At 47.0% G+C, this 23,618-nt stretch overlaps 2 protein-coding genes and 1 pseudogene across 3 annotated transcripts in view; 1 reads left to right on the forward strand and 2 right to left on the reverse strand.

Moving 5' to 3' along the window:
• NFKB2 (nuclear factor kappa B subunit 2) overlaps positions 1-829 on the reverse strand; it is a 7,714-nt gene extending 6,885 nt beyond the window's left edge. For both annotated transcript variants that reach the window (XM_006920916.3, XM_006920915.3), the window contains exon 1: positions 704-829. The gene's annotated coding sequence lies outside the window, so the exon portion shown is untranslated. The remainder of the gene's footprint in view (positions 1-703) is intronic.
• Positions 310-2,924, forward strand: LOC107196327 (annotated as a pseudogene).
• Positions 2,925-7,298: 4,374 nt separating this feature from the next.
• GBF1 (golgi brefeldin A resistant guanine nucleotide exchange factor 1) overlaps positions 7,299-23,618 on the reverse strand; it is a 101,714-nt gene continuing 85,394 nt past the window's right edge. Inside the window, 28 exon segments of the mRNA XM_025039131.1 lie at positions 7,299-8,147; positions 8,618-8,746; positions 9,155-9,335; positions 9,484-9,597; positions 9,873-9,974; positions 10,181-10,311; positions 10,418-10,568; positions 11,410-11,615; positions 11,735-11,981; positions 12,115-12,275; positions 12,770-12,995; positions 15,451-15,604; positions 16,068-16,162; positions 16,295-16,366; positions 16,552-16,675; positions 16,758-16,822; positions 17,151-17,175; positions 17,177-17,310; positions 17,674-17,767; positions 18,057-18,293; positions 18,953-19,035; positions 19,307-19,432; positions 19,691-19,814; positions 20,284-20,486; positions 21,447-21,535; positions 21,837-21,977; positions 22,563-22,752; positions 22,981-23,175. Coding sequence (XP_024894899.1) covers positions 7,867-8,147; positions 8,618-8,746; positions 9,155-9,335; positions 9,484-9,597; positions 9,873-9,974; positions 10,181-10,311; positions 10,418-10,568; positions 11,410-11,615; positions 11,735-11,981; positions 12,115-12,275; positions 12,770-12,995; positions 15,451-15,604; positions 16,068-16,162; positions 16,295-16,366; positions 16,552-16,675; positions 16,758-16,822; positions 17,151-17,175; positions 17,177-17,310; positions 17,674-17,767; positions 18,057-18,293; positions 18,953-19,035; positions 19,307-19,432; positions 19,691-19,814; positions 20,284-20,486; positions 21,447-21,535; positions 21,837-21,977; positions 22,563-22,752; positions 22,981-23,175 — 4,080 coding nt within the window. The 3' untranslated portion in view covers positions 7,299-7,866.

Genomic DNA, 23,618 nt, shown 5'->3' on the forward strand with positions numbered 1-23,618 from the left:
GGCCTCCTTCCCGAGGGCGTAGGTGGGGGCTCTTCCCAGTTGGGGGCCCCGGGGTTCTGCCCCGAGAACTGGTCCCTGGGGTCGCGGGGAGGGTGGAGGAAAGGTGTCTGCTCTTTGGTATGGGCTCTTCTATTCTTTCCCCCGAAACATCTCGGCAGCCTTTGATTTCCACACGGCATCTGTTTTGGGTGCTCACGCCCCTACCCCAGTCCCATAGCCTGTGTGTAATACATGTGTGTCTCCATCACAGGTATACAGTGTGTTTCGGCCCATGTGCTTGCATGCGTGTTGTGTGTGCTCGGCGTCAAAATGCGTGTGCAACTGAACATGTCTGTATATAGGTGAGCTTCCTTAAACTTCTCAGTATAGACATATGTCTGAGCATGTTTTGATGTGTAAGGACACACATAGGTGAACTTACTGAGTTTGTACGTGAAGGGTATGGATCCAGGCACCTGTGCATGGGTGAGCATATTTGTGTATGCCTGTGTGTGCGAGTCTGAGTGCAGGGAAGATGCTGTGCACTCGCCAGCATACGCACGGGTCCGCGTGTCTTTTTACAAGGATGTCGATGGGTATCCGAGTGTCTTGTTCGTGTGTGTGCATTTGCCGCTCTCCATCGCTGGGGCTCCCTCAGTTAGGGGCCCTACCTCCGCCCTTCCCGGTGTCCCGGCCACCCGGGGGTCTGAACCTGGTCACTCACCGCGGCGGCGGCTCCGGTTCCGGCTTCTCTCCTGGCCCGACCCACCTCGAACCGGTCGCGACACCTCCCAGCCACCAGGACTACAGCGGGGAAAACCCCTTTACCGCCCCCGGGAGGGGGGAATTCCCGTGACGTTTCCGTGCGTCACGCCCTATGCCCTTTTTCATTGGCTGAAAGTTTAACTCCCGTCGCGCACAGCCAATCGGAAGCGACTGAGGCGCGCCCCTTAGGGGGGAAAATATTCGCGCAGCGCGGGGAGTGCGGAGTGGGGATGACTGTCAGGAGCGGGGTCTGGCCAGGGACCAGCCCGAGGCGGGATCCGCTGACGGAGCGCCACCAACAGGCCGAGGAGCCCTGACTCCGGTCTCCTCACTCACCCAGGCCTGCCTCAGACGGTTGGCAGCGCCAGCTGGTACTCGGCTTATGCTGAGCCTAACCTTTGGCCACCTCTGAAACCGGGGAACCCCAGGGGGAAGCTGATGAGCACTGTCCTCTGGTCCATCGCCCAGAGCAGGGCCCCGCTGCCGGGAAGAGTCACGGGAAGAGGAAGTTGATCTTGCCGTCAGTCCCAAGGCGCCATCTGGCGGCCTGTCCGGAACCGCAAAGAGACTCCCTAATCGTCCTCTCTTTCTCAGTCTCTCATTCTCTCCTGGAAGAGACTATCTGGACCTAAAACTTATTCTATAAATGGCAGTTCAGAGCGGCCCAGACTTTAAGACCTGAGCTCCGGAGCTCTGCCTTTGGAGAAGGAAATAAGGTGTTTATCTGGAATACTTAGGTTTTGCTCATTCATCCAGATTTGGAGATTTGGAGTTTGGGAGTTAAAAAGGCATCCACGGTCTTAATAGCACGAACTTTCTCTCATGTAGGAAATCACCTTTTATATAGTTCCCAATGTCCGTTTTCACACTTCTAGTGGCAGCAAGGTCAGTACAGAATTTCACAAAGTACTGACTCTGAGGCTAGACATCTCTCGTTTGGTAGAATTTCTCTTTAGGAGTTGCCATGAGTAATCTCCATTATTGGAGTTGTCCTACCTTGGGCTCACGGTGGAACTCAGGCTGTTGTTTCAGATCTTTCCTGCAACTTGCCCTTGACCTTCTTAATAATGGAATTACAGGCCTGCACTAGCTCTGCATAAAGGGAGACTCTTACAGCCCTTGATTTGGGCTATTTCCTGTTACTTCTCATTTTGTCCACAAATGGAATGTGTCAGGTGCTATGTTAAGGTACTTTAATATAAATTCTTGTTCTTCCCCCAACAACCTTAGGAGGTAAATAGTACCTTACTTTACCGATGAAGAAATTAGGCTCAGAGAAGTGAAGTAATACAGCCAGAAAGGGACAGAGGGAGAATTAAAACCTAGTTTGTTAACTCTAGGATGAAGCTCTTTCACCTAAAATTTGTATAAAACAAAGCAGGCCTTTCCATCCTGCTGTGGGCCTTTCAAGTGAATATGATAAGAAACCATCAACAATTCGCTGAAATCCAGAAACAGTGTCTACTACATTCCCCTGTAAATTAGATCCCTAACCGCTAAATTAAAATAGAAGGAGGTTAGTTTGGTATACTTCAACTTAGCAAACATGTCCTGGTCACCACTGATTATCATTGTCCTTTTAAAATATTAATAGGCTGCATCTACTGCAAGGATAAAGACTGTTCTTAGCAATCAGACTGTCGAGATATTCCAGAAGATGTGAATATCACTATGAAGGAACACATGGTTATTACGAAGGGCCCCAGAGGAACCCTGCAGTGGAACTTCAATCACATCAATGTAGGACTCGGTCTCCTTGGAAAGAAAAGGAAGAGGCTCCAGGTTGACAAATGGTGGGGAAATAGAAAGGAACTGGCTACTGTTCGTACTGTCTGTGGTAGTGTACAGAACATGATCAAGGGTGTTACATTGGGCTTTCTTTACAAGATGAGACCTGTGTATGCTCACTTCCCCCACAACATCGTTATTCAGAGGAATGGTTCTCTTTTTGAAATCTGAATTTCTTGAGTGAAAAATGTATCTGCATGGTTCGAATGAGGTCAGGCATTGCTTGTTCAGTATCTCAAGCCCAGAAATATGAGTTAATTCTGGAAGGAAATGACATTCAACTTGTATCAAATTTAGCTGCTTTGATTTAGCAAGCTATAACAGTTCGAAACAAGGATATCAGAAAATTTTTGGATGGTATATGTTTCTTAAAAAGAAACAGTTTTCAGTAGGCTGATGAATAAGGTCAAAGTTGTCCAAAATGCCAAGATGTCAGATGATTCCTTAGACTTATTTGTGATATTTTAAAAACACAATAAAAATACAATAAAAGTTGTGTATTGAAAATAAAGTGCTAATAAACCACTAGCATGAATTTTTCCAGTCTCCACAGGTCTCTAAAAGCACTCCTAGGGTTGAGCTATTTTAGTCATAAGATTCTGAGCTATAATTTATCCGGAGATTAAAAAAGGAAAACCTTTATTAAAGAAATTTTCAAACATGTAAACAGTGGAGAGAATAGTATAATGAACCCCCATACACTCATCAGTCACCTCCAACAATTCCCAATGTTGACCTGGAAATTTTAGCTGACTCAAAGTTTATTGTTAGTTGCGATAGTCTCATCCATCTGGGCTTAGGAAACCTCTTCATTGCTTGTCCCACCAGTTTCCAACCTAATAATTATCTCTGTTGCTGTACCTAGTCCTAGCGCTACACTTGGCCCAAAGCAGAGGCACTATAAATCCACTCTAATTCATTCACCGAGAAATAGTGAAGGCCTACTCCAGGAGACAATGTCCTTGTTTGCAGATAAAAATCAAAGGGATGTATAATGTGTCAAATGGTGATGTGTTATGGAAAAAAAGTAGGTAAGGGGGTAAAGAGTGATAAGGGCTTTGTATGTGGCAGGCAGGGGAGACTTCTCTGATAACATTTGAACAGTGACTTAAAAAAAGTGAGGGAGTGAGTTATGTGGATATCTGAGGGAAGAGCATTCCAGGGGGAGGGGTTAACAGCGTAAAGGTCTGATAAGAATGTGTTTGGCATATGTGAAGAAAAGTTAGGTAGGATAAAGAAAGAAATTTGGATTTTATTCCCATGGAAAGCCATGGGACGGTTTTGAGCAGTGAAGTGAAATTGTTCTGACATATTTTTAAAAGATCCATTCTGGCTGCTATGTGGAGAGGATAGAGATCATGGGAGTAGAATGTAGGAGGGAGACCAGCAGACTAGTAGTGGCTTAGACTTGGGTGGTAGTTGGTGAGGATGGTGAGAAGTAGTCCCATTGTAGATAGATCTGAAAGATAGAAGCAACAAGACTTGCTGAGGAACTGGATGCAAGATGTGAGAAAAGTGGGGGTCAGTATGGCGTAAGAACTTGGAAGAATGGAGTTTTCCTTTAGTAATATGAGGCAGACTGGGGGAGGAACAGATTTATAGGGGAGTAATCAAGAATTTTTCCTTTTAAATTTGTTAAGTTTGAGAGCCTATGAGGCATGCGAATGGAGATGATCCAGGTAGTTGGACATAGAGTCAGTGTAATGGATGGTATTTAAAGTCTTGACAGTGGACATTACCTAGCAATTTGAGTGTAGAAAAAGGAATCGAGGACAAAGGGGCATTCTAATGTTCAGAGGCTGTGGAGATGAGGAAGAGCAAATAACGGAAATTGAAAAGGCATGGCCAGTGAAGCAGGAGAGAATCAAGAAAAGCTAGTGACTCAGAAACCCAGTGAAGAATATTTCAAGAAAAGAGTGATAAACTGTTGAACTAAACTTCTTGACTGAAGCCCAGGAGCGGAGGGGTTCTGCTTCCTCAAGGCTATTTGTCTCACCAGCAGCGAGCCCTAGCAAAGGCAAATACATGAGAGCTGGAATGGCCACATTTTTTTGTTGTTCCTAGCATTTTTTAGGGGCGTGTGTGTCCATTGTAGCTAATTCTGTAGTTAACCTTTGGACGATGTGCAGTTAGGGGCACGAATGTTTCCGCAGTCAAAAATCCATGCATAACTTTTGACTCCTGTCAAACTTAACTAGTAATTTATTCTTCCTGATATTATTATTATGTGCTTGGGAAACTCACATTTATTCTTGGTTGTATCTCTTTCCAGTTTCCTAGTGAATGCTTTGCTCTTTAGGTAGGTAATAGCCTGTTTCTTCAGATGCTCAACCTTTTATTTCTCATGAAAAGCTACAAAAAATGTATATACAGACCATCCCTGATTTACAATGGTTTGAACTAAGCTTTTTCGACTTTACGATAGTGCGGTAGTGATATGCATTCAGTAGAAACTTTGAATTTTGATCTTCCCCCAGGCTAGCGAAATGCTTACTGTATGATACTCTTTTGTATACTCTTTTTGATGCTAAGCAGTGGCAGCGAGCTTTAGCTCCCAGTCAGCTACGTGATCATGAAGGTAACTGATACTCTGCAGTGTATTCATTGTGTTAGATGGTTTTGCACAACTGTAGGCTAATGTAAGTGTTCTGAGAATGTTTAAGGTAGGCTACACTAAGCTATGATGTTTGGTAGGTTAGGTGTATTAAATGCATTTTTGATTTATGATATTTTCAATCTATGATGGGTTTAACTCTATAGTTAAGTCAAATCTGTAGTTTTGGAGAGTTTCCATACCACCACCACTTTTGAATTGAAGAGTCACAGGAAAGACAGGCCTAGGGTTGAGTCCCAACTCCCTAACTTCCCAGGGACTTGGCCTCTCTGTTGCTGTTGCCTCATTTGTAAGAGTAGTAAATGCCTCTGCAAGGTTGTGTGAGCAGTGCACTTGACACTGACAGATATGAGTGCTCCAACAAAATCACTTCTCCCTGGTAGGGTCTTAGGTCTCTAGCTTTCCTCTGAACTTGTTGAAATCTGCTATCCTAGAGTTCTTACAGGAGACATCATTAAGAACAGCATTTCTCTCTGAATTACTGTATTACTTTTCTACAAGGTCACAAGATTGTGTGTGTGTGTTTGTGTGTGTGTGTGTGTGACTTTTATATCACCAAGCTATTCTTCCTTGTTCGTCAGAATTAAGGCCTGAATATTTTCTCTTGTAGCTTCCTTTACTTTCTCTAAGACAACATTGTCAACAATACAAGTCATGTATACGTCAGCTGATCTTTCTGTAACAGAAGACTTCCAACAAATGTTTTTGATATGTGATAGGGAGTTGATCAGTTTGTGGTCACTCTAGCTCATTTTCTAATATTTGCAGACCAATTGAGGAACAGATTTGTCATATTCCTTTGTTCATAAGATGTTTTTCCAGACTTCCTTGCAGCAGCCAACCTTATCTCCCCCACAGGGAAATGCACAGTAGCTGCTAAGGCAGAGCTTGTGGGGCTTGTATTGTAAAGAGATATCGTAGCTGTCATCAAGCAAAGGGCCCTAGTGTTTTCCTGGCTGTAGATCCAGGCTTTTCTGTATTCATAAAGTACAGATTATGAGTATAGTCATACTTGTAATTTCTCCAGGGGCAGGGGCAGGGGCAGAGGGCAGAGAAGGCTTCTGGTTAGTGTGGAAACAAACCAGGCATGGTCTGGACTACTGGGGGAGAAGGTAGGGAAGAGGTAGAAACTAGTGTAGGAGCTTTAGGTCTCATGTCAGTATTTTTCCACATCAGGCTGTTTCCATTTCTGAGAAGCCCTTTTCTACACCCAAGAAGGGCACTTACAGAGGTCCAGACTCCCAGTAACATCCGCATTGTTGTGCTGAGCACAGAGAAGCCCCATGTGCTGAAAGATCACACAGCCAGCTGGGCCCAAATGAAGAGGGTGAGTGCCCCTAACTCTCTGTGGTAGTACAACAGGGTACCACTCCCTGCATTCCCCTCCCTCCAGAGGGGAAAAGGGACCATTACAGAGGAGGAAACCAAGAGGATATACATGTTTCATTTGGGAAAGCTTAATACATAGTATTCTGTATCCTACCCACAGTACCTCAGCCCTGTAGCGGCCACACAGCCCCATGCACACTCTCACCTGTCTTACGCTGACGAAAAGGCAAAGAAGGGGAGGGGTTCTCCAATCACGCTCCAGTGACTAGGATGGATGGAGGCTGTGGGGAGGAAGAAACTGTCCCTCCTCAACAAAATGAAAAGGTCAAAATGAAAGCCCTGTGCCCAGATACACACATGATCACAGCTGTGGGTAAGACGGCCCCCCTAAGCCCCATGGGCTCCTCTATGTTCCTGGACCATGAGGCGCCCTCTGTGTTCCTGGACCATGAGGCGCATCTGAGAGAAGATTTCTGGATAACCACAGCTCAGCTCTCGTTTCCCTGCTGAGCTGTCTCAGGTGTCTTCTCCCTTGGAACAGAGAAGAGGACAACTGCCCAAACCCCTGGCACATCCCTGGTGACAGGGGTACACTTCTGTGCTGCTGCTGCTGCTGCTGCTGGAGGTGGGGGCCACATGGGCCAGACTGTTATTGGTAGGCTCCGTGTCACTTCCGCTCACGCAAGGCCCAATATCCTAATAACATGGTACTCACAAGCTCAAAAAGGAGACAAGAGGGAAAAGCAATGATGTTGGTACTAAGACATTTATTACATCATAAAAAGTCCACTGTTGTCCCATTTTTCCATATGTTTATATGTACTTGGTACTAAGACATTTATTACATCATAAAAAGTCCACTGTTGTCCCGTTTTTCCATATGTACATATGTACTGCTCCTGTGGGCAGTCCCCCTGTCTAGCCCCATCTGCCCACCCTCCATGGTGCCAATCAACTTTCCAAATTGACCAACTAATTAATAAAAGAGGAAGAACTGGAGGAAGTGGCCCAGGGCTGATGGGGATGGGGATGGGAGAGGGAAACAAAGTGCAGAGTGGTTAGCTTAGCTCTCAATGCCTGACCACAGGCAGGAGGGGCATGAGGGTGGACACAGTGATGCCTCCCCAGAGCTGCCAGGCTGCAGGTGTTACCTGAGTATGCTCTCAGGTTGCACCCCCAAAAATGGAGGGCAGAGGAGGAAGAAGGTCCTGCAGCCTGACTGTGGGCCCCAGGAAGGGCTATAAAAGTTCTTTTTCAGGTCCCCATCCAAGTAGCAGCAGCAGCAGCAGCAGCTTGGGTTGGGCTTAAAGAGTTTGTGGCCCCTGGGACAGCTGGAAGGGGGGACCAGGAACAGCCTGGTAGGACTGGTCCTGATCTCTGAGGGGCCTGCCTTAGTTGACTTCAGAGGTGGGCATGGGGTCTGTGGGGCGGGGTGTGGCCAGGAGGGGCACTGGTGAGGTGGCTTCAATGAGAGCAGGGTTGAGGATGATGGGCAGAGTCATGGGTGGCACGCCCACCTGCAGTGGCGAAGCCAAAGGCTGCAGGATCAGTGGGGGCTGAACCAGAGGTGGAGGCCCTTCTGGGGTAGGGCTCAGCCTGCTAGGGCTAGACGCTGCTGGTGATCCCAGGGAACTGCTGTTGGCAGGTCGAGGGTCGTCAGGCTTCTCAAAGTCTGCAGGAGGAGCAAGGTGTCTGCAGTCAGACTCCCTCACACTCCTTAGCTGGTTTATTGACCACTGTTCCTCCCCGTTCCCTGAGCCCAGGCTACATAGGTGGGAGTCTCCTTTGAAATGCATTCCAATGTCCAGCTACCTTTTCTCTGCCCTCTACCTCTTTTGCTGCACTTCCAGTTAATTTTGGTCTGGTCTTTACTAGAGTCCCTGAAGGGCAACTTCTGTATATCCTCTAAGTCCCTGACCCAGTCTTTTCCTCCCAAGCCTGAAAATCTTAAGCAACTAGCTCATCATAGCCCATTTGGTCTTGCCATTTCCCATATGATAAGCAGGTAAACAGGATTCTCTGGTTCCCTCCTTCCCCTGACTCACTGCCCATGCTCAGCAGCACTCCCAAGCTACCCTGGGCCTCTTCTTAGGCCTCCTGCTTCCTGCTCAATACTCCGCAGGCTGGCCCAGAGGGACTCACCATAGGCCCCCAGCTCAGTGGGCATCTCTGGGGGAGGTGGATGGCCAGGTGTCCTGGTGTCTCCAGCAGCAGGAGTCAGGTGGGCTGAGGCCAGAGGTTTCTGGGCATGAAGCTCCATGGGAATAGGGTCTGGGGAGGGCAGAGAATCCAGACGGCAGCATTTAGCCCTTTCTTTCAAGCAGAGACCTGACTACCCATCAGTCTTCCCATTCACCCAGGGCACAGGGAACTAGTTAGCTCCAGACTTCCCCCCCCCCCCTTTAATTCCCCTCCCCTCTACTTCCACCCCTGACCTATGGATGTTGTCGTTTCCCCTTAAGAACTGGATCTCTGAAGGTAGGGTGTCTCCTCCCACACGCTCACAGCGTGCTCCCGGGGCCTGGTGCCCCTGGGGCCTGGTGCATCCGGGGTAGGGTCCGTGGCTCCACCTGGGGCGCAAACCCAGACCTTCTATGTCTAAAGCAGACTTGCTAACTGCTACACTATGGAGCCTCTCACTCCAGACTCTTTTTGATAAAGTTGTGCTGAACTCCCTACCCTGGATGACAGTCTGCTTAAAAAGCTCATCTCGAAGGTGGGGCAGAAAACAGTCAATGCGCTCCCAGGTGATCTCCCAGAGGGCTGAGGGGCTGCCTCCTCGGGCATCTGCACTGTGGAAAATCTCTGCTGTGTCCATCACCAGGAGCATGTTCTTCAGAGACTCTGGGATGGCCTCTGACTGCAGGTAGCAGCGGGACCATGAGAACAGGAAAAAGGGCACAGGGGAACATGGTAAGGAGGAGGTAGACATCAAGGGGAAACAGTAAGTCTTCTCAGCAGGTGGGAGGGGAAGTAGGCAGCAGGAGTCGGGCTGAGGTAGAACATACCAGTAAGTCACTGGAGCCTGCGTGCATGTACTTGTCCATAAAATCCAGGATGGTCAGCCAGAGGGCCGCAAAGGTAGAGAGCGACAGCAGTGGAGACAGGTGCTGCAGAAAGACCTATGGCCCACCAGCACCTTTCAGCCAAGGGTAGGGTAGGCACCTTCTACCCCTCTCCAAGGCTGGTTGGCAAGCCTGCCCTATCTTGCATGAGAATCTTAGATCGGAGATTCCTCTGAATTCCAGAATCCTCCCGGGTCCTTAATTACCAGTGAGCCTCTGTAGTTGGGGATCCTGAGTACTTGCATCTCTAGGTCCTATCAGAAGCCTTGGCTTCTCTCTTAGGGAAGAGGCGTGTGTGGGAAAATGGGTGGGTGTAGGGTGGTGAGCAGTACCTTAGAGAGCAGTGTGGAAGCCCTCATCCGGGTCTCTTCCATCCCGCCCACATCTGCAGGGCTGATATTCTCCAAGAGCTTGGTCAGTAGAGGAAACAGCACCTGGTGGGTAAAGAGCCAACATCTCCCTAGCAGGGGCAGTAGTTGGCAGCCTTGCCCCAAGGCAGGCAGGGGCTGGGTGGATGGGTACAGAGCAGAAGGGAAGGTATGATGCAGGCCAAGGATTGACATTAGGGGCTCTTCAGGCTGCCTGGCTGTCCTTGTCTTAAGGATTTGAACTTTACCTTAAGACTAGAAGGAAGTCCTACCTTATTAAAACAGGACTCCCATTCCAGGGCATCTAGCTTTTGCAGATCATGTACCAGTAGTGCTCTCTGCAGATAGGTCAGTGCCTGCATCCGCACCTGGCGCCGGGCGTCACAGCACAGGCAGGCAATGCCTGAGAGCGAGAACAGGCTCAGGACCCTTCAGGCATCCTGATCCTGGTACTTCCCGAGTTCCAGCTCCACCTCTGCCCCTGCCCTGCCTGCTCCCAGGAGGTTTACCCTGCAGTAAAGGGCACCAGCAGTGGGCCCAAAGGGTGCGTGAATCCGCTTCGATCTTCCGGCCACCTGTCTCCAAGTGGCGCTGCTCCTCCGCCCATGAGCTGTAGATAGAGGCTGCCCGCGTGTGCAGGGTGTGCATCAGGTCTAGTAACTGGGGTCATAGGAGGGGCAGGACATGGGTGGGGTTAGGTCTGGTGAACCCTCTATCCCACACTGTCCCTGACTGAGTCCTCAAGGGAACCCCGAGTACCAATGCTCCATGCTCCACCCCTCTCACCACTCCTTCCTTGATTTCATGAGCTAGTTGCCCAGTCTGGACAGTGTTTCCCAAAACTAGGTATAACTCCTAGTAGAGGAGACTTGAGGAGGAGTATGGACTAGGTATCTAATAATTCTGAATCCCATAGTGAGAAAGATACTTTTCGATTCTCTTTTACACCTAACAGATAAAAAAACTCATCATGTTAATCTCATTATAAAAAGAGAGAGCACGCCTCAGGCTTAGAGGCTTTGATGGCCAATAGTGTCTGGCCAGATTTACTAATTTGTGTTTTCATCATTTTTCTAAGGTAGTCTACTTAAGGCAGTTCTTTCTCCATTTATTTAGTGATATAAAGTCTGCTCATAAACTAAACTTTCTATGCCTTGAATAGACACAAAATAACTCTGGAAAGATAGATAAGAAACTGGCGGCAGTCGTTGCCTCTGGTGAGGGGAACTTAGTGACTAGGGACAGGAATGGAATGGGCTTACTTTTATCTGTTTACCCTTTTGTACCTTTTGAATTTTGTACCATGTGCATAATTACTTATTTGAAAAATAGACCTTAATTTAAAAATTAAACAAAGACTTATAGGTGGTCTTGGACAGGGGAACATTGTGGAGGTGGTAGCTGAGGGCCCTTCCTATCAGCCTTGGCTGTCCCTGGCCCCACCCAGACTCCCAATGTCAGGTGCAGGGAGAGGAGAGGAAGTAGAGGGTGTCATACTTACGTCCTGACTGACCTGTAAAGACACTGTATGGTAGCTGGCAGGCACGCCTTCGTCCTCGTCGTCATCACTATGTCCGCCCCGAGTGGCATGTTGGCTGGAAGTTCGAGGCCGCCGAAGCATTGAGCCCTCCTTGGATTTCTTCTTAAAGCGGTTCCCTTTGCTGTCATATTTGTGACTCTTACCACGTTTCTCCTGGGACTTGCACCCTGAGCAGAGCCAGACCCAGGTCATATTTCCACATCCAAAGGCACAGATACCCTTGCCTCCCTCTCCTTTGTATATTCGCATGGCTACTCCCCAATTGCTCCCTCATCAGGTGACCTACCGCCATTAAGACTGGCCTCCACAAAGATGCGGAGAGTCTTGACGCAGAGCTCAAAGTTGTCGGGTGTGATGTGGGCAGCATCACGCACGATGAAGGACAGTGATTCCACACACTTAAGCAGGGATTTAGTGTCATGTGGCCCGAGGTCCACCCCCACTGTTAGGCTGTACTGATTGACCAGAGGTGAAGGGCCTGGCCGGATGGGCCCAGACCCTGGCTTGGAGTTATCGATGTCATCCTTCCCCACCTGTAAAGTACACAGAAGCACTGGGAACCCAGGCTTGATCTGAATCTTCCCCTAGATGTCCTCTCAGAGGACGAGGAATCTTTCCCATAGGCCAAGGAGGGAAGACTCACCCGCTGCCCATATGCTCACTCACCACTAACCAACCGCTGTTAACCACATCGGCATCTGTGGCTGATCGGTGGATCTTGCCAGGCCTGCCATGGTCAGTGTAAACCTCCGAATCGGAAGTGTACCCTCGGTCCAGGCTCATGTCATTTTGATGGTAGAATGGGAGTTCACTGTCTGACTGGGCCCCTGAGCCAGTAGAAATAAAGGCAGAGTCAAGGTGAGGATGGGGACATTGGGTAGAGGGATAATTTCAGCTCACAGAAGGAAGGTGCTGAAGCCTGGCCTCTCCTTTTTCTTGGTCTGGCTTAGTTTCAGCCTTGCCACCAGAGGGCTGAAGAATGGTCTGGACAGCTTCTCTCTTGACTAAACAGAGAAGCAGGTTAATTTGGGCTCCTGACGCATCTAGTAGCAGCTGTCAGAGAAGGAAGGTAGCAGTGAGGACACAGTTTCTGAGAAAATAGTCCTCAGGACAGCAGTACGCCTGGCTTCATAGCCTTCTCCACCGCCTACTTGCCTTCATGCTGCTTAACCTGCGGATGTGCTAGAGAGGCCAGTGGGCACAGGAAGCTCTGGAGCAGATGGCAGAAGCCACGGGTATTTAATCTGATGAACGCAATAACCTGTTTTGTTTTCCTGTCTTAACCCCTGGGGCCATAACTTCTCTTTGGGAAGGGGCTTACCAGCATCAGGTGCATCGGCCCTGGCTGTGGCCTGCAGGGCAGCTGGAGGCTTCACACCTGAGCCAATGCACTCCAGCAGTGTGAAGAGGGTGGCCCAGTCATCACCTGAGTGGATGTTGGCTGCGTTGGTCTTAAGGAGTTCGTGGAGCCCAAAGGCTACCTGGTGACTGACTCGGGACAGCACGCTGGGCTTCATTAGCAGCAAAATGCGAAGGGAGAGCAGTACCTGGGGTGGGGGTGGGGAGTGGGAAGTGGCACACAACTTCTTGGCTGATCTCCTTTCCCACCAGACTCCTTAGGCCAGTGAGGACAGTTTGGCTAGGACCTAACTTAGGGTACAGCTGCTGGTCTTTTCTTTAGTTCAGGGTTTTTTTTTTAAATTAAAAATTTCCTTGAAATAATTATAGATTCAGATGTAGTTATAATAATACAAAGAGGCCCTAATACACTTTGCCCAGTTTACTTCAATGGTAACATTATGCAAAATTACAGTATAGTATCATAACCAGGACACTGACATTGGTACAATCTACTGATCTTATTCAGATTTCCTCAGTTTTACTTCTACTCATGTGTGTATGAAGTTCTACACAGTTTAATCACCTGTGTGGGTTTGTAGTCACCACTAGTCAAGACGCTAAATGGTTCCAACACCACAGGATCCCTTATGTTGCCCTTTTATAACCACACCTGCCTCTTTCCTGGGCCCATCCTTAACCCTGGCAATCTGTCTACAACTTCCAAAACCATGTCATTTCAAAAATTTATATAAATGAAATTATGTAGTATACAACCTTTTAAGGATTGGCATTTTTCATGTACCATAATTCCTTGGAGATTCATCCGAGTTGTATGCAGCAATAGTTTGTTGCTTTTAACTGCTGAATAGTATTCCATGGTACATATGTACCACAGTTTAACACAGTTTAACTATTCACCTCTTGAAAATCATCTGAGCCAACTCCAGTTTTTGGCTATTACAAATAAAGCGTCTATTAACATTCATCTATAGTTCATGAGAAAGTAGGCTTCCATTTCTCTGGGGTAAATGCCCAAGAGTGCAATTGCTGGATTCTGTGGTAACTGCATGTTTAGTTTTATAAGAAACTGCTAAAAGAGTAGCTGCACCATTTTACATTCCCACCAGCAATGTATGAGTGACCCACATCCTTGCCAGCATTTGGTATTTTTATTTTAGCCATTCTGATAGGTGTGTAAAGATATCTCATTGCAGCTTTAATTTCTATTTCCCTGCTGGTTAATGATGTTGAACATCATTTAATGTTTTCACATGCTTATTTACTATCTGTATATCTTCTTCAGTGACATGTCCGTTCATATCTTTTGTCCATTGTCTAATTAGGTTGTTTTGCTGCTGTGTTTTGAGTTTTTATATTTTAGACACTAGTCTTTTTTCAAATGTGTAATTTGCAAACATATGCTCCTTGTCTTTTATCCTTTTCACATGGGCTATGATAAAGTAGAATTTTTAAATATTGGTGAAGTCTAATTCATCATTTTTTCCTTTTATAGACTGTTCTTTGGTATCAAGTATAAGAACTCTTTGCCTAGCTCCTGAAGATATCCACCTATGTTTCTGCCTAAAGGTTTTATAGTTTTATATTTTACATTTAAATCTATGATCCATCTGGAGTTAAATTTTGTATAAGGTATGAATGAGGCTTTGGTCAAAGTTCATTTTTCCCAACTATGAATTTCAATTGCTTCAGCGATTGAAAAGGCTATGCTTCCCCCACTGAATTATTTTTATACCTTTGTCAAAAAATTAGTAGAGCATCTTTGTATGGGTCCATTTCTGGTTCTCTCTTCTGTTCCGCTGATCTATGTGTCTATCCCTCCAGCAATACCACACAGTCTTATTACTACTATAGCTATACAGTAAGCCTTAATATCGTTTTCTTCCTTCTCAAGATGTCTAGCTATTCTAGGGCCTGTGCCTTTCCATATAAATTTTAGAGTAAGCTTATCTATGTCTACAAAAAACCCTGTTGGAATTTTCATCTGAGTTGCATTAAATTTATAGATCAATTTGGGGAGAACTGACATTTTTATTACATTGTATCTTCTAATCCATGTACATGATATGCCTCTTCGCTTATTTAGGTCTTCTTTGATTTCTTCCATTAGCATTTTGTAATTTCAGCATACAGATCCTATACATGTTTTATTAGGTATATATCTAAGAATTTCGGGGGGTCTTTTTGAGCACTTGTACATCGTATTGTGTTTTTGGGTTTACTTTCCATACATTGTCAGTATATAGAAATGTGATTAATTTTTGTGTTGATTTTATATCTTGGAACCTTGCTGAACTCACTCATTAGTTCTATGCTGTCTGTCTTTTATAGTTGGGCCAAGAGATCACAGGAGGGTCCTAAGCATGAGAGGAACCAGGTATAGAGCTGGAACTACCACAAAGCAGCAGCCATCCAGCCCTAAAGAACAGATTTATAGGAGCCTGCAGAGGTGCTGAGTACCGGCTTCATACTTGAGACCATTCTAGACTCAATGCCACCTGTTAGATTCCCCTAGCCCTGTGGCTGGTCAGTGGGTTCATGCTATGGGGCACTAAATGTACTGTTTCAGGTCATATCCACAACTGAGACTGTGACTTTAGTTCCTTGCATACTTTTCTGCCCTCCCAGGTACACCCTGTTTACCTGTCCACTAATCTCTTCTCTTCGGAGTAGCCGAATGGCCAAGCGCAGCAGCCCCACCACTGCCCGATCCACAAGGAAGCAGAAATCCTGTGCCTGGACACACAGGTGATAAAGATGGTCTCGAACAGTCTGCCACACACAGCCCACACGGTCCCTGAGGAACGAAAAGGATGAGGATAGTTTCAGCTGGAGAGGCCACTGGTCAATAAGCCTCCCTTTTTGATTCAGGCCAAGCCTTTCAGGGCTCATTAATATTATACCCTAAGCAGACAGGTATAACAAGCTTCTCTTCCATTGTCTATAGCTTCATGTACTTCTTGCCTCTAAAGCAGGGGTCCCCAAACCCTGGGCCGTGGAACCAGGCTGCAGAGCAGGAGGTGAGGTGGCGGGCCAGGGAGTGAAGTTTCATCTGTATTTGCAGCCATTCCCCAGCACTAGCATCACCGCCTCAGCTCCATCTCAGATTAGCAAGCATTAGATTTTCATAGGAGCACCAGTCCTCCTGGTGCCAAAAAGGTTGGGGGCTGCTGCTCTAGAGCCTACTCAGCAAGATGGATCCAGGCTTCCGTCCCGTTGGCACAAACCCAGTTTGAGGCCTGCTAAAGACTGCCTTCTACCTGTTCTCCAGCACAATCCTCAGCAGCATCTCTAGGCAGAAAGCAGCATCCTCCTCATCATATGTCTCTTCATCTGGCGTCACTGAGACCAAAGACTAGAAGAGAACAACGGCTAGAAAGTAGGCAGCCATTGGCCCTGCCCTGACAGAAATTGAGGCAAACACCACTGTCCTATCTTCCCTTCCAGACCCAGCCAACCCTTCCATTTCTTTCTCTTCATTCTGTACCTTCATGAGCTCTTGCAGTGACTCCAGCTGGAGGAACTTGCTCTCTGTGATCATCTTTTCTGGGTCACACTGCTGGAGAGGGCAGGAGAGAAAGGGAAGGGGTCAGTGATAAGGGTTGGAGGGAAGAGAATTTTCCCCAAGAGCCAGGGAGAGTGCAGAAGGAGTCAGTTCTGGACATAAGCCCTTGGGGATTCGATTCTTCCGTTGACAGTAGGGAGGGGTCCAGACTTGTTCACCAGGGGTAGGCAGGCAGTTACCTTGATACAGTCCAAGGCCACTCTCTTAGCCTCCTGGTTCTCAGTGGATGGGCCCCTCACGCTAGACTGCTCAGTACCACTTAGTGTCAGCCAGCTCACAAAGCTCAGCACTGTCGACTCTCCTCTGTGGGAAGGGTATGAGGCCTGGTGAGCTCCAGAGTTCAGACCCTCTCTCCCCAAGGCCTTAGCCTCTGATCTGCTCTCACCGGTTTGATGGTGTCTCCTCCCGCTGTAGAGAGATCTTGCCATTGGGATCCACAAAATCTTCTACCTGGAAAAGCATGTCAAGAATACTTTCCACATCCCTTTGCATTTCCTCCTCCCTCATGCCAACTTCTCTGGCTTTCTTCTTATAGATCTCTGACCTACACTATTGACTGGGTCCCTTCCAAATGTTGACTGGTAATGGCTTCTACCAGCCTTCCTTGACAACCATCCCACCAATCAAGATCTGTGGTCTGGTAAGATCTGAGGTGTTACTGGTAAGCTTTAGCAGGCATCAGGCCCAGCGCTAGTCTCAACCATTTCCATAGATTGACAGCACATAATCTTGGAGCTCTTGCCTTGTTATTGTCTATTAGTCTCCTACCAAGAATTACCTCCACCATAGCCTTGGGCAGAAAACAGCATGGCTTCCATAATATTCTTCCAGCCTTCTCGCAGGATGTCGCCATGACGATGGGCCAGATGGAATACTGTTTTGGCTGCAATGTGGGCTTTAGGGTTGCTTCCAAACATGCTGGGCAGGTTCTCAATAGGCTAGAAAAGATGATGAGTAGAAGCTTAGGGCGTGGTGAGTATCTGAAAAAAAGAACCTCTTAGGTCTCAACCTATGGTTCCCTGAGGGTCTTTCTGCTGGCTCTGTCTGCTTCAATCCTTCATAAGTGAGAAAGGCTAACCTGGATAAGGCCTTCCCCACTATGGCATCTCTTCTCCTGTCTTCCTCATTACATGAGGTGAAGTTATTCTCATCCTAGGGTGTGCATGTAGCTCTACTGTAGTCAAGGGGGAGGGGGTTGTGAGGAAATATGCTGTGAGAAACCAGCTCTGAAGAAGAGTAATCCATGGCTAAGAGAGGTTCTTCTTTGGAACTCCAGGTACAAAATTCCTGCCCCTGCTTACCTCACTGCTGAGAGCTGTGAATTTGCACAGAGAGATGATGAGATTGTCAAACACATCGCTGAGGCCATAGTGGGCGGAGATCATGGCGCACTTCCTGTAACATCACACCCATCCCAGAAAAAAAAAGTCACTGGAAGGCCGGGCAGTCCTTCCAAGTCCCTGAGGAGGCTTGCTTGGGATTCTTCCCCAGTCAGTCCCAGGAAGAAACCTTTTACTCTTAAGTCTGTTTAAGACTGAGCTTTTCCAAGCTTCGGCCTCCCTTCAAAAACTCAGGAAGAACCCACTCTAAAGAAAATAAGAGTAGGAATCAGAGTGGTATTGAGGCAACCATATTAGCTCAGAGAAGTGAGAGGAGGTCAATACCAAGGCCAAAGCTGAGCTACCTGAAGCCTGAGATGGCTTTCTGGATGATTGTCTCCTCAAGGCTTTTGTCAAAGACATAAGAGAGAGCAGCGATAGTGGGGCCCCAGGTCATGGTGAAGAGGTCAAGATCGTAGCTGCCAGCAGGCACATGAAGGAATATGCCCTCTGGGGTGGCACCTCGATGAAGGAGCACATTCCACACATAATTCTCCCGAACCAAGCCTGTCTGCTCCTCAGGCATCACAATTTCCTCATTCCTGCAGGAAGTAAGGGAAGGAGTGGGTGCACTGCTGTGAACCTGACTGCTCCCAAACTAGAAAAAGGGGCTTTGCCTTGGTACGCTTCATCAATGAGAGGTCATCAAAACTGCAATTCAGTTGTCCACTACTGGCCACCCACCAGGGAGAAAGAAAAGAAACATCCTATAATTCCTCATAATCTCAAGGACCTGTCTCTAAGTGGGGCCTTTAGTTCTGTAGTAAGATGTTATATTCCTTCTGGGTATGAAAAAATGAGCAATTCTCTCTCTACCTGTTCTGATTTGTAGTAAAGAACTAAGTATCCCACCTCTGATCCAGGCCTCACCCTCCATTGCCCATCTTGGGTTCTCTACCATCCCAGAACACATATTGGGAGCTAGACTAGAAAACCCAGTCATGCTGGGTTTGGGAAATGGGGCCATGACACTCCACTTAGCAGGGGCAGTTTGGATCCTGGCTTAAAGTACTAGAGTCCCAATATTGTCCAGGCTTCTTTAAGGAAGAGAGTTAGGAGAGAGGGGCCTGCTCAGCTCAGTACCAAGGCTAAATATAGGACATATGAGTCATTGTAGTCTGATGTGACTCTAAAATCTGGAAAAAGGAGCAGTGTGCTTCTCCTTAACAGAGATACTACACCATTCTCCATACACACTCACTTGATGGCATGGTACATGTCCTCCAGGATGTCTTGTTCAAAGTCTTTGCCTCCATTCACACCTTTTAGGTTTTTGCGAAACTCCTAGAGACAGACCAATAAGCTTTTCCTCCCACCATGTGTCAATGCTGAATCCCCATCCAAGGAATTCCTGGGTCTGTGGTAAATAGGACTTAGGAAACGGTAAGTGAAAGAACCCATCTATCCACCCCATTTCCTCTTCTGGATCGGCCAGTTCTCCCTGATTCCCTTGGAAAGAACCCTGCCAACTGTGCTCACTGAAAATCTTGTGTCATTTCTGCTATCTCCAAAGCTTGCTGGATCTTCTCTTGCCTTGGCTGGGACCCAAGCTTACCTCCAGGGTCATGGGTGCATTCTGTTTGCGAACGTTGTGGTTGTGCTGGTCAGTATTAAGCATGATGACAGCATAGGCCAGGGCAAAGCAAGCATCGCTATTGGCAAATGGGGAGCCATTACAATTCTGAAAAATCAAAGACCCCACCTGCGTCAATGCCCTTCTCCAGCCAATTAAATCCTCACCAACCCACTGGTCAATGTTGGTACAGAGGGGAGATACCACCTAGAAAGCAGTCAACCCCTTGCCCCTCTACAGAAAGCTCACTGATGACACTCTCAGCTTTCTTAGGAGATAGCAGCTAGGTCCTTCGGCTGGAGCCATAGAAACCCTCGGTCAAATTAACCTGGGAGGCTGGACTCAGCCCCTGTCGCTCAAACTCACCCTCCAATGCTCTGTGAATGCCTCCAACAACCTCTGGATGACTGGTGCTTCCCCAGGCAAGCGGAAGGCTTCCAGGTAGAGGCGAAGAGCTTCATCCAGCCGCAGACCCTGAAAGCTGAAGGTGCTACAGGGAAAGGAAGATGCTGAAGATATGTAAGCTGCAAATGTTGGGCTCTCTATTAGCCACAGTCTCTTTAATGTTCTCCTACTGTAATTGAGGAGGCTGAGGGCTCTGGCAAAGGGCAGGTATCTCCTGGCCATTTCCAACACATACCAGAATTTGACAACTCCTGACCTCAATACTTTTCGCATCAGCACACTCTTGCCTAGAAACCTCATCCCCAGAACCCAGAACCTACCCTGTGCTCAGGATATGTTCCTGCACCACCCTTTTGCAAGGCCCTCTATGCAGAATGGAGTGGCTCCCAAAGTTGTCTTGCTGGAGACTCAGGTCCAACAGATAAAAGTGATAGAAAGAGGAAGAGTGTGTGACCTGAGTGAGGAACTGACTGAGACTGCTTTGAGGGAGCGATCACCAATTATGTCCCTAGCTGATCACCAATTATGTCCCACATTTCTTGCAGCTTCCTCACCTTACAAAGCTCTCCAACAGGTCAATGTTTTTGCGGTCACTCACAAACTCTCCAATCATTTTCTTATCTAACCGAGGGTTCTCGCGGAGCCATTGGGCTACCTCTGTGTTGTCCATTGGGATAGTGAGGAGGCCCTTCTCCTGCAGAAACTGGATCCCCTTCTTTGGTTTCTGGTTGAACTGTTCTGTGCCAGTGATGAGAAGCTGGAGGAGAAATACTATATGTCAGAAGCTCTCTACCCCTAAATCAGACAAGGGCAGGCTAGACTTCATCATGGTCCATAGCTTGGACCTAACAGGCTCGTAGGGTGGTTCTAGGAGACTCCAGGACTAAGGCTGGATCATACTGGCTCTAGCTTTCCTCAATCTTCATGTCTCATTAGAACTGGCTGAGGAGCTCGTTTTCACTCCTTTTCTGAGTGCTCAGGATGCACAGGAGAGTCCCCTTTCCTCCAACTGTAGGATCAGGAAAAAGGTAGAAAAAAGAGACTAGAGAAGGTGTTCTTTTTCTCTACAGTTTTACAGCCATCCCTGGCATCTGTTTAGAGCCAGCATCTTATTTATAGCCTAGCTTGGTTTCCCTGTATTTTTTTCTGGTTTCCTAGCTGAGGCCCTGAGGTTTGAAGAGTAGGTGAACTGTGATAACTTTCTGTTTGTCTAGTTACAGCCGTGAAATCAAGGGCACACATAAACCAAAGTCATTTAGGTTAGTAATAATAAGAGGAAAGGGTTAAAGAGAGGTTTTCTTTGTGTTAAGAAAACCAAAAACATAGTTATTTGAACTTAAAATACCAGAAAAAAATGTCACTTCCTCTTTATTGCCAATTGTCACCCCACAGCTTGAGATGACCAATCGCCTTCAGTGATTCCACATGATACTAGCTTGCAGGGCTCTTGTGACCCCCAGTAAAACTTGGTTGTCAGCTAGAACAGCATTTGCCCAGGGGAAAACAATGGGGTATGACTAACTGCATGGCTTTGGAGTAAGGGAAGGTCTTCGAAGGAAACTGGGGGTTGTGGAAGTCCCAACAAGCCCAAAGGCTAGCTTTAGGAAGCTGTACAGTGAGCTGCTAGACTCACCCTCATCCTCTAGGAAAGAAACCCTGCAAAGAACACCCAGACAGAGTGGGGCAGAGGCTGGGCTCTGGGAATATCTGTATGTACCTTCTTTTTATTTTTAATTTCAATCAGTTCCCGTGGATCTGGCAGTAGACAGGAAAATCGAGGTGGCTTCCGGGTAAACTTTTTGTCAGCTAGGAATGGAAGGAAGAGAAAGAAAAACCCATAAGACCTCTTTTACCAGGATAATAACTTTGGGAAGGTTGCTGATATACTCTTCAGTGAAAAAGAAGGATTCCTCAGAAATTTTCTTATCCTTATCAGTCTTCTACTTCCCTAGAAGTCCTATCTTCTAGGTCTCCAAATGTCTTCTCTGGGTTTGAAGGCAAGGTGAGCACCATGGTTAACTCAGGTATTGCCCTAGGGTGTCTCTGCTCCCCTACCTCTGCTCTCCACACAGCCCTCCAGTTGAGGGAGCTTAGGATCAGTACGCACCCACAGAGTCACCAGTTTCCTCCAGATCACTGCATCCGGGCTTCCCATGTTCTGCTGTCAGCTGTCCTCCACCTGGCAGATGCAGGCCTGGGATGTCTGGGGCCATGCCTATAGTTTTTCCATCGCTGGCTGCTTTCTCAGCTGGTAATAGAGAAGATGATAAGTGAAGACTTTCGGGGTATGAAACCAAGCAGAGCTGCAGAAGTTGAATCCCTGGCCAAGGAGACCTACATGTTCCCACATAGGTTGCCAGCCCCGAATAGGACAAACCCAAGCCCAAACAAGCAGTCACTGTCCCAGTCAGCTAAGCATTAGATTCTATAATTTAATAAGGAGATTACTCAGTCACTTTCCTTGCACTTACGCAACATCAATCTCAAAGGGAAGTTAGAGAAGATTAATTAGAGTGGAGGCAGATTCTGGGGGTGGAGGAAGGTAGAGACTGGAGCTTTTAGGGACAGAAGTCTTTTACCCTTTAATCTATGTTTTCTTTTCTCCCCATAATGAAATAATAATTCTGTAAAAAATCCAAAGCATGCAGAGGAAAAAGGGAAAAGTCTATAATCCTGCTAACCTGCCTGCCTGGCCATTGATTCAAATCACCAAACCTCAAAAACACAGAATTGCAACTACCCGAGAGGAAATGATATAAAAGAAAGAGAAAGGATTCAGAGTAGAGAAAGGATAAGAATAGAACCCTGGGATCCTCAAAGAAATGCCTCTTACTATTGCTGGCTTCTCGAGTGCCATCTATTGCCTCATAGTTGGGTCTCCCTGCCTCTTTCTTCTCTTGCTGGGTAAGGCTGTTGAGGACTTTAGCCTGGCAGTGGGCCTCAGTGCTGTCAATCACTGTCAGTAGGGCATCAAGAGACAGTAGGTGTGTTGTATAGAGCTGACCAGACACAGGGAAGGCATTCTGAAAAGTAAACAGATCCAAGAGATTTGAGATTAGAATACTTTACACTTAACTGATCCTTTTCCAAAAATTCCCGAATTTCCTATATCTTCTACATTGCCCTAAAAAATGCCTTTCTTCTTCTGGTTCCCCAACTCTCAACTGTTTCTCTCCCTGTTTCCTCACTACCACCAGAGAGATTTTCTTAATAGAGACTAATTTCTAGTAGCCCGTAATAAAGCTCAGCACCTTGGACAGCAGCTTTGTGAGGTCTTCGAAGAGATTGGAACAGTAGTAGTCACAATCATAGTTGATGTAGAGCTCCGTGACAAAGCTGGGGATGTGCCAGAGCTGTACAATGGCTTCTAGTGCCATCTCCTTCATCTCGTAAGGCATCTTGGCATTCTCCACAGTGATGATCTCCATGAGCTTTTTGATGTACATCTAGCAATAACCCAGTAATTGCCATTTGGTAAAGAAGGCATTTAAAATAGGAAGAGACAAAAATGGACAGGAAAAATATTAAACGGGAAGCAGAAGCCCTGCCAGGATGGCATGCATTTAGAGACATTTAAAGGTATTCCATCCCCTAAATATATCCCCTTTGGCCTCCATGTTGGGGGATAAGACCTGGCTCTCTACCTCATGCCAAAACAAGTTGCCTGTTGCCCTTTTTGTGTGTGCTATGATGAGCCTGATCTGGTCTTATTCAGAGTTCCTTCCTGCAATTTAATGGCAAAGCCATTAAATTTGACTTGCCTATGTTGCAGAGGAACTGCTAGGCAGAAGAGCTGTACTAACTCACGGTGAGGTTACCTGCCAGTGCTCACATTTAGGTTCTCTCATTTTATAACCAGCCAGTTTTCTCTAGGCTCCTTTTAACTTCT

Source organism: Pteropus alecto, unplaced genomic scaffold (genome assembly GCF_000325575.1).
Source record: "Pteropus alecto unplaced genomic scaffold, ASM32557v1 scaffold177, whole genome shotgun sequence".
Classification (NCBI taxonomy): Eukaryota; Metazoa; Chordata; class Mammalia; order Chiroptera; family Pteropodidae; genus Pteropus; species Pteropus alecto.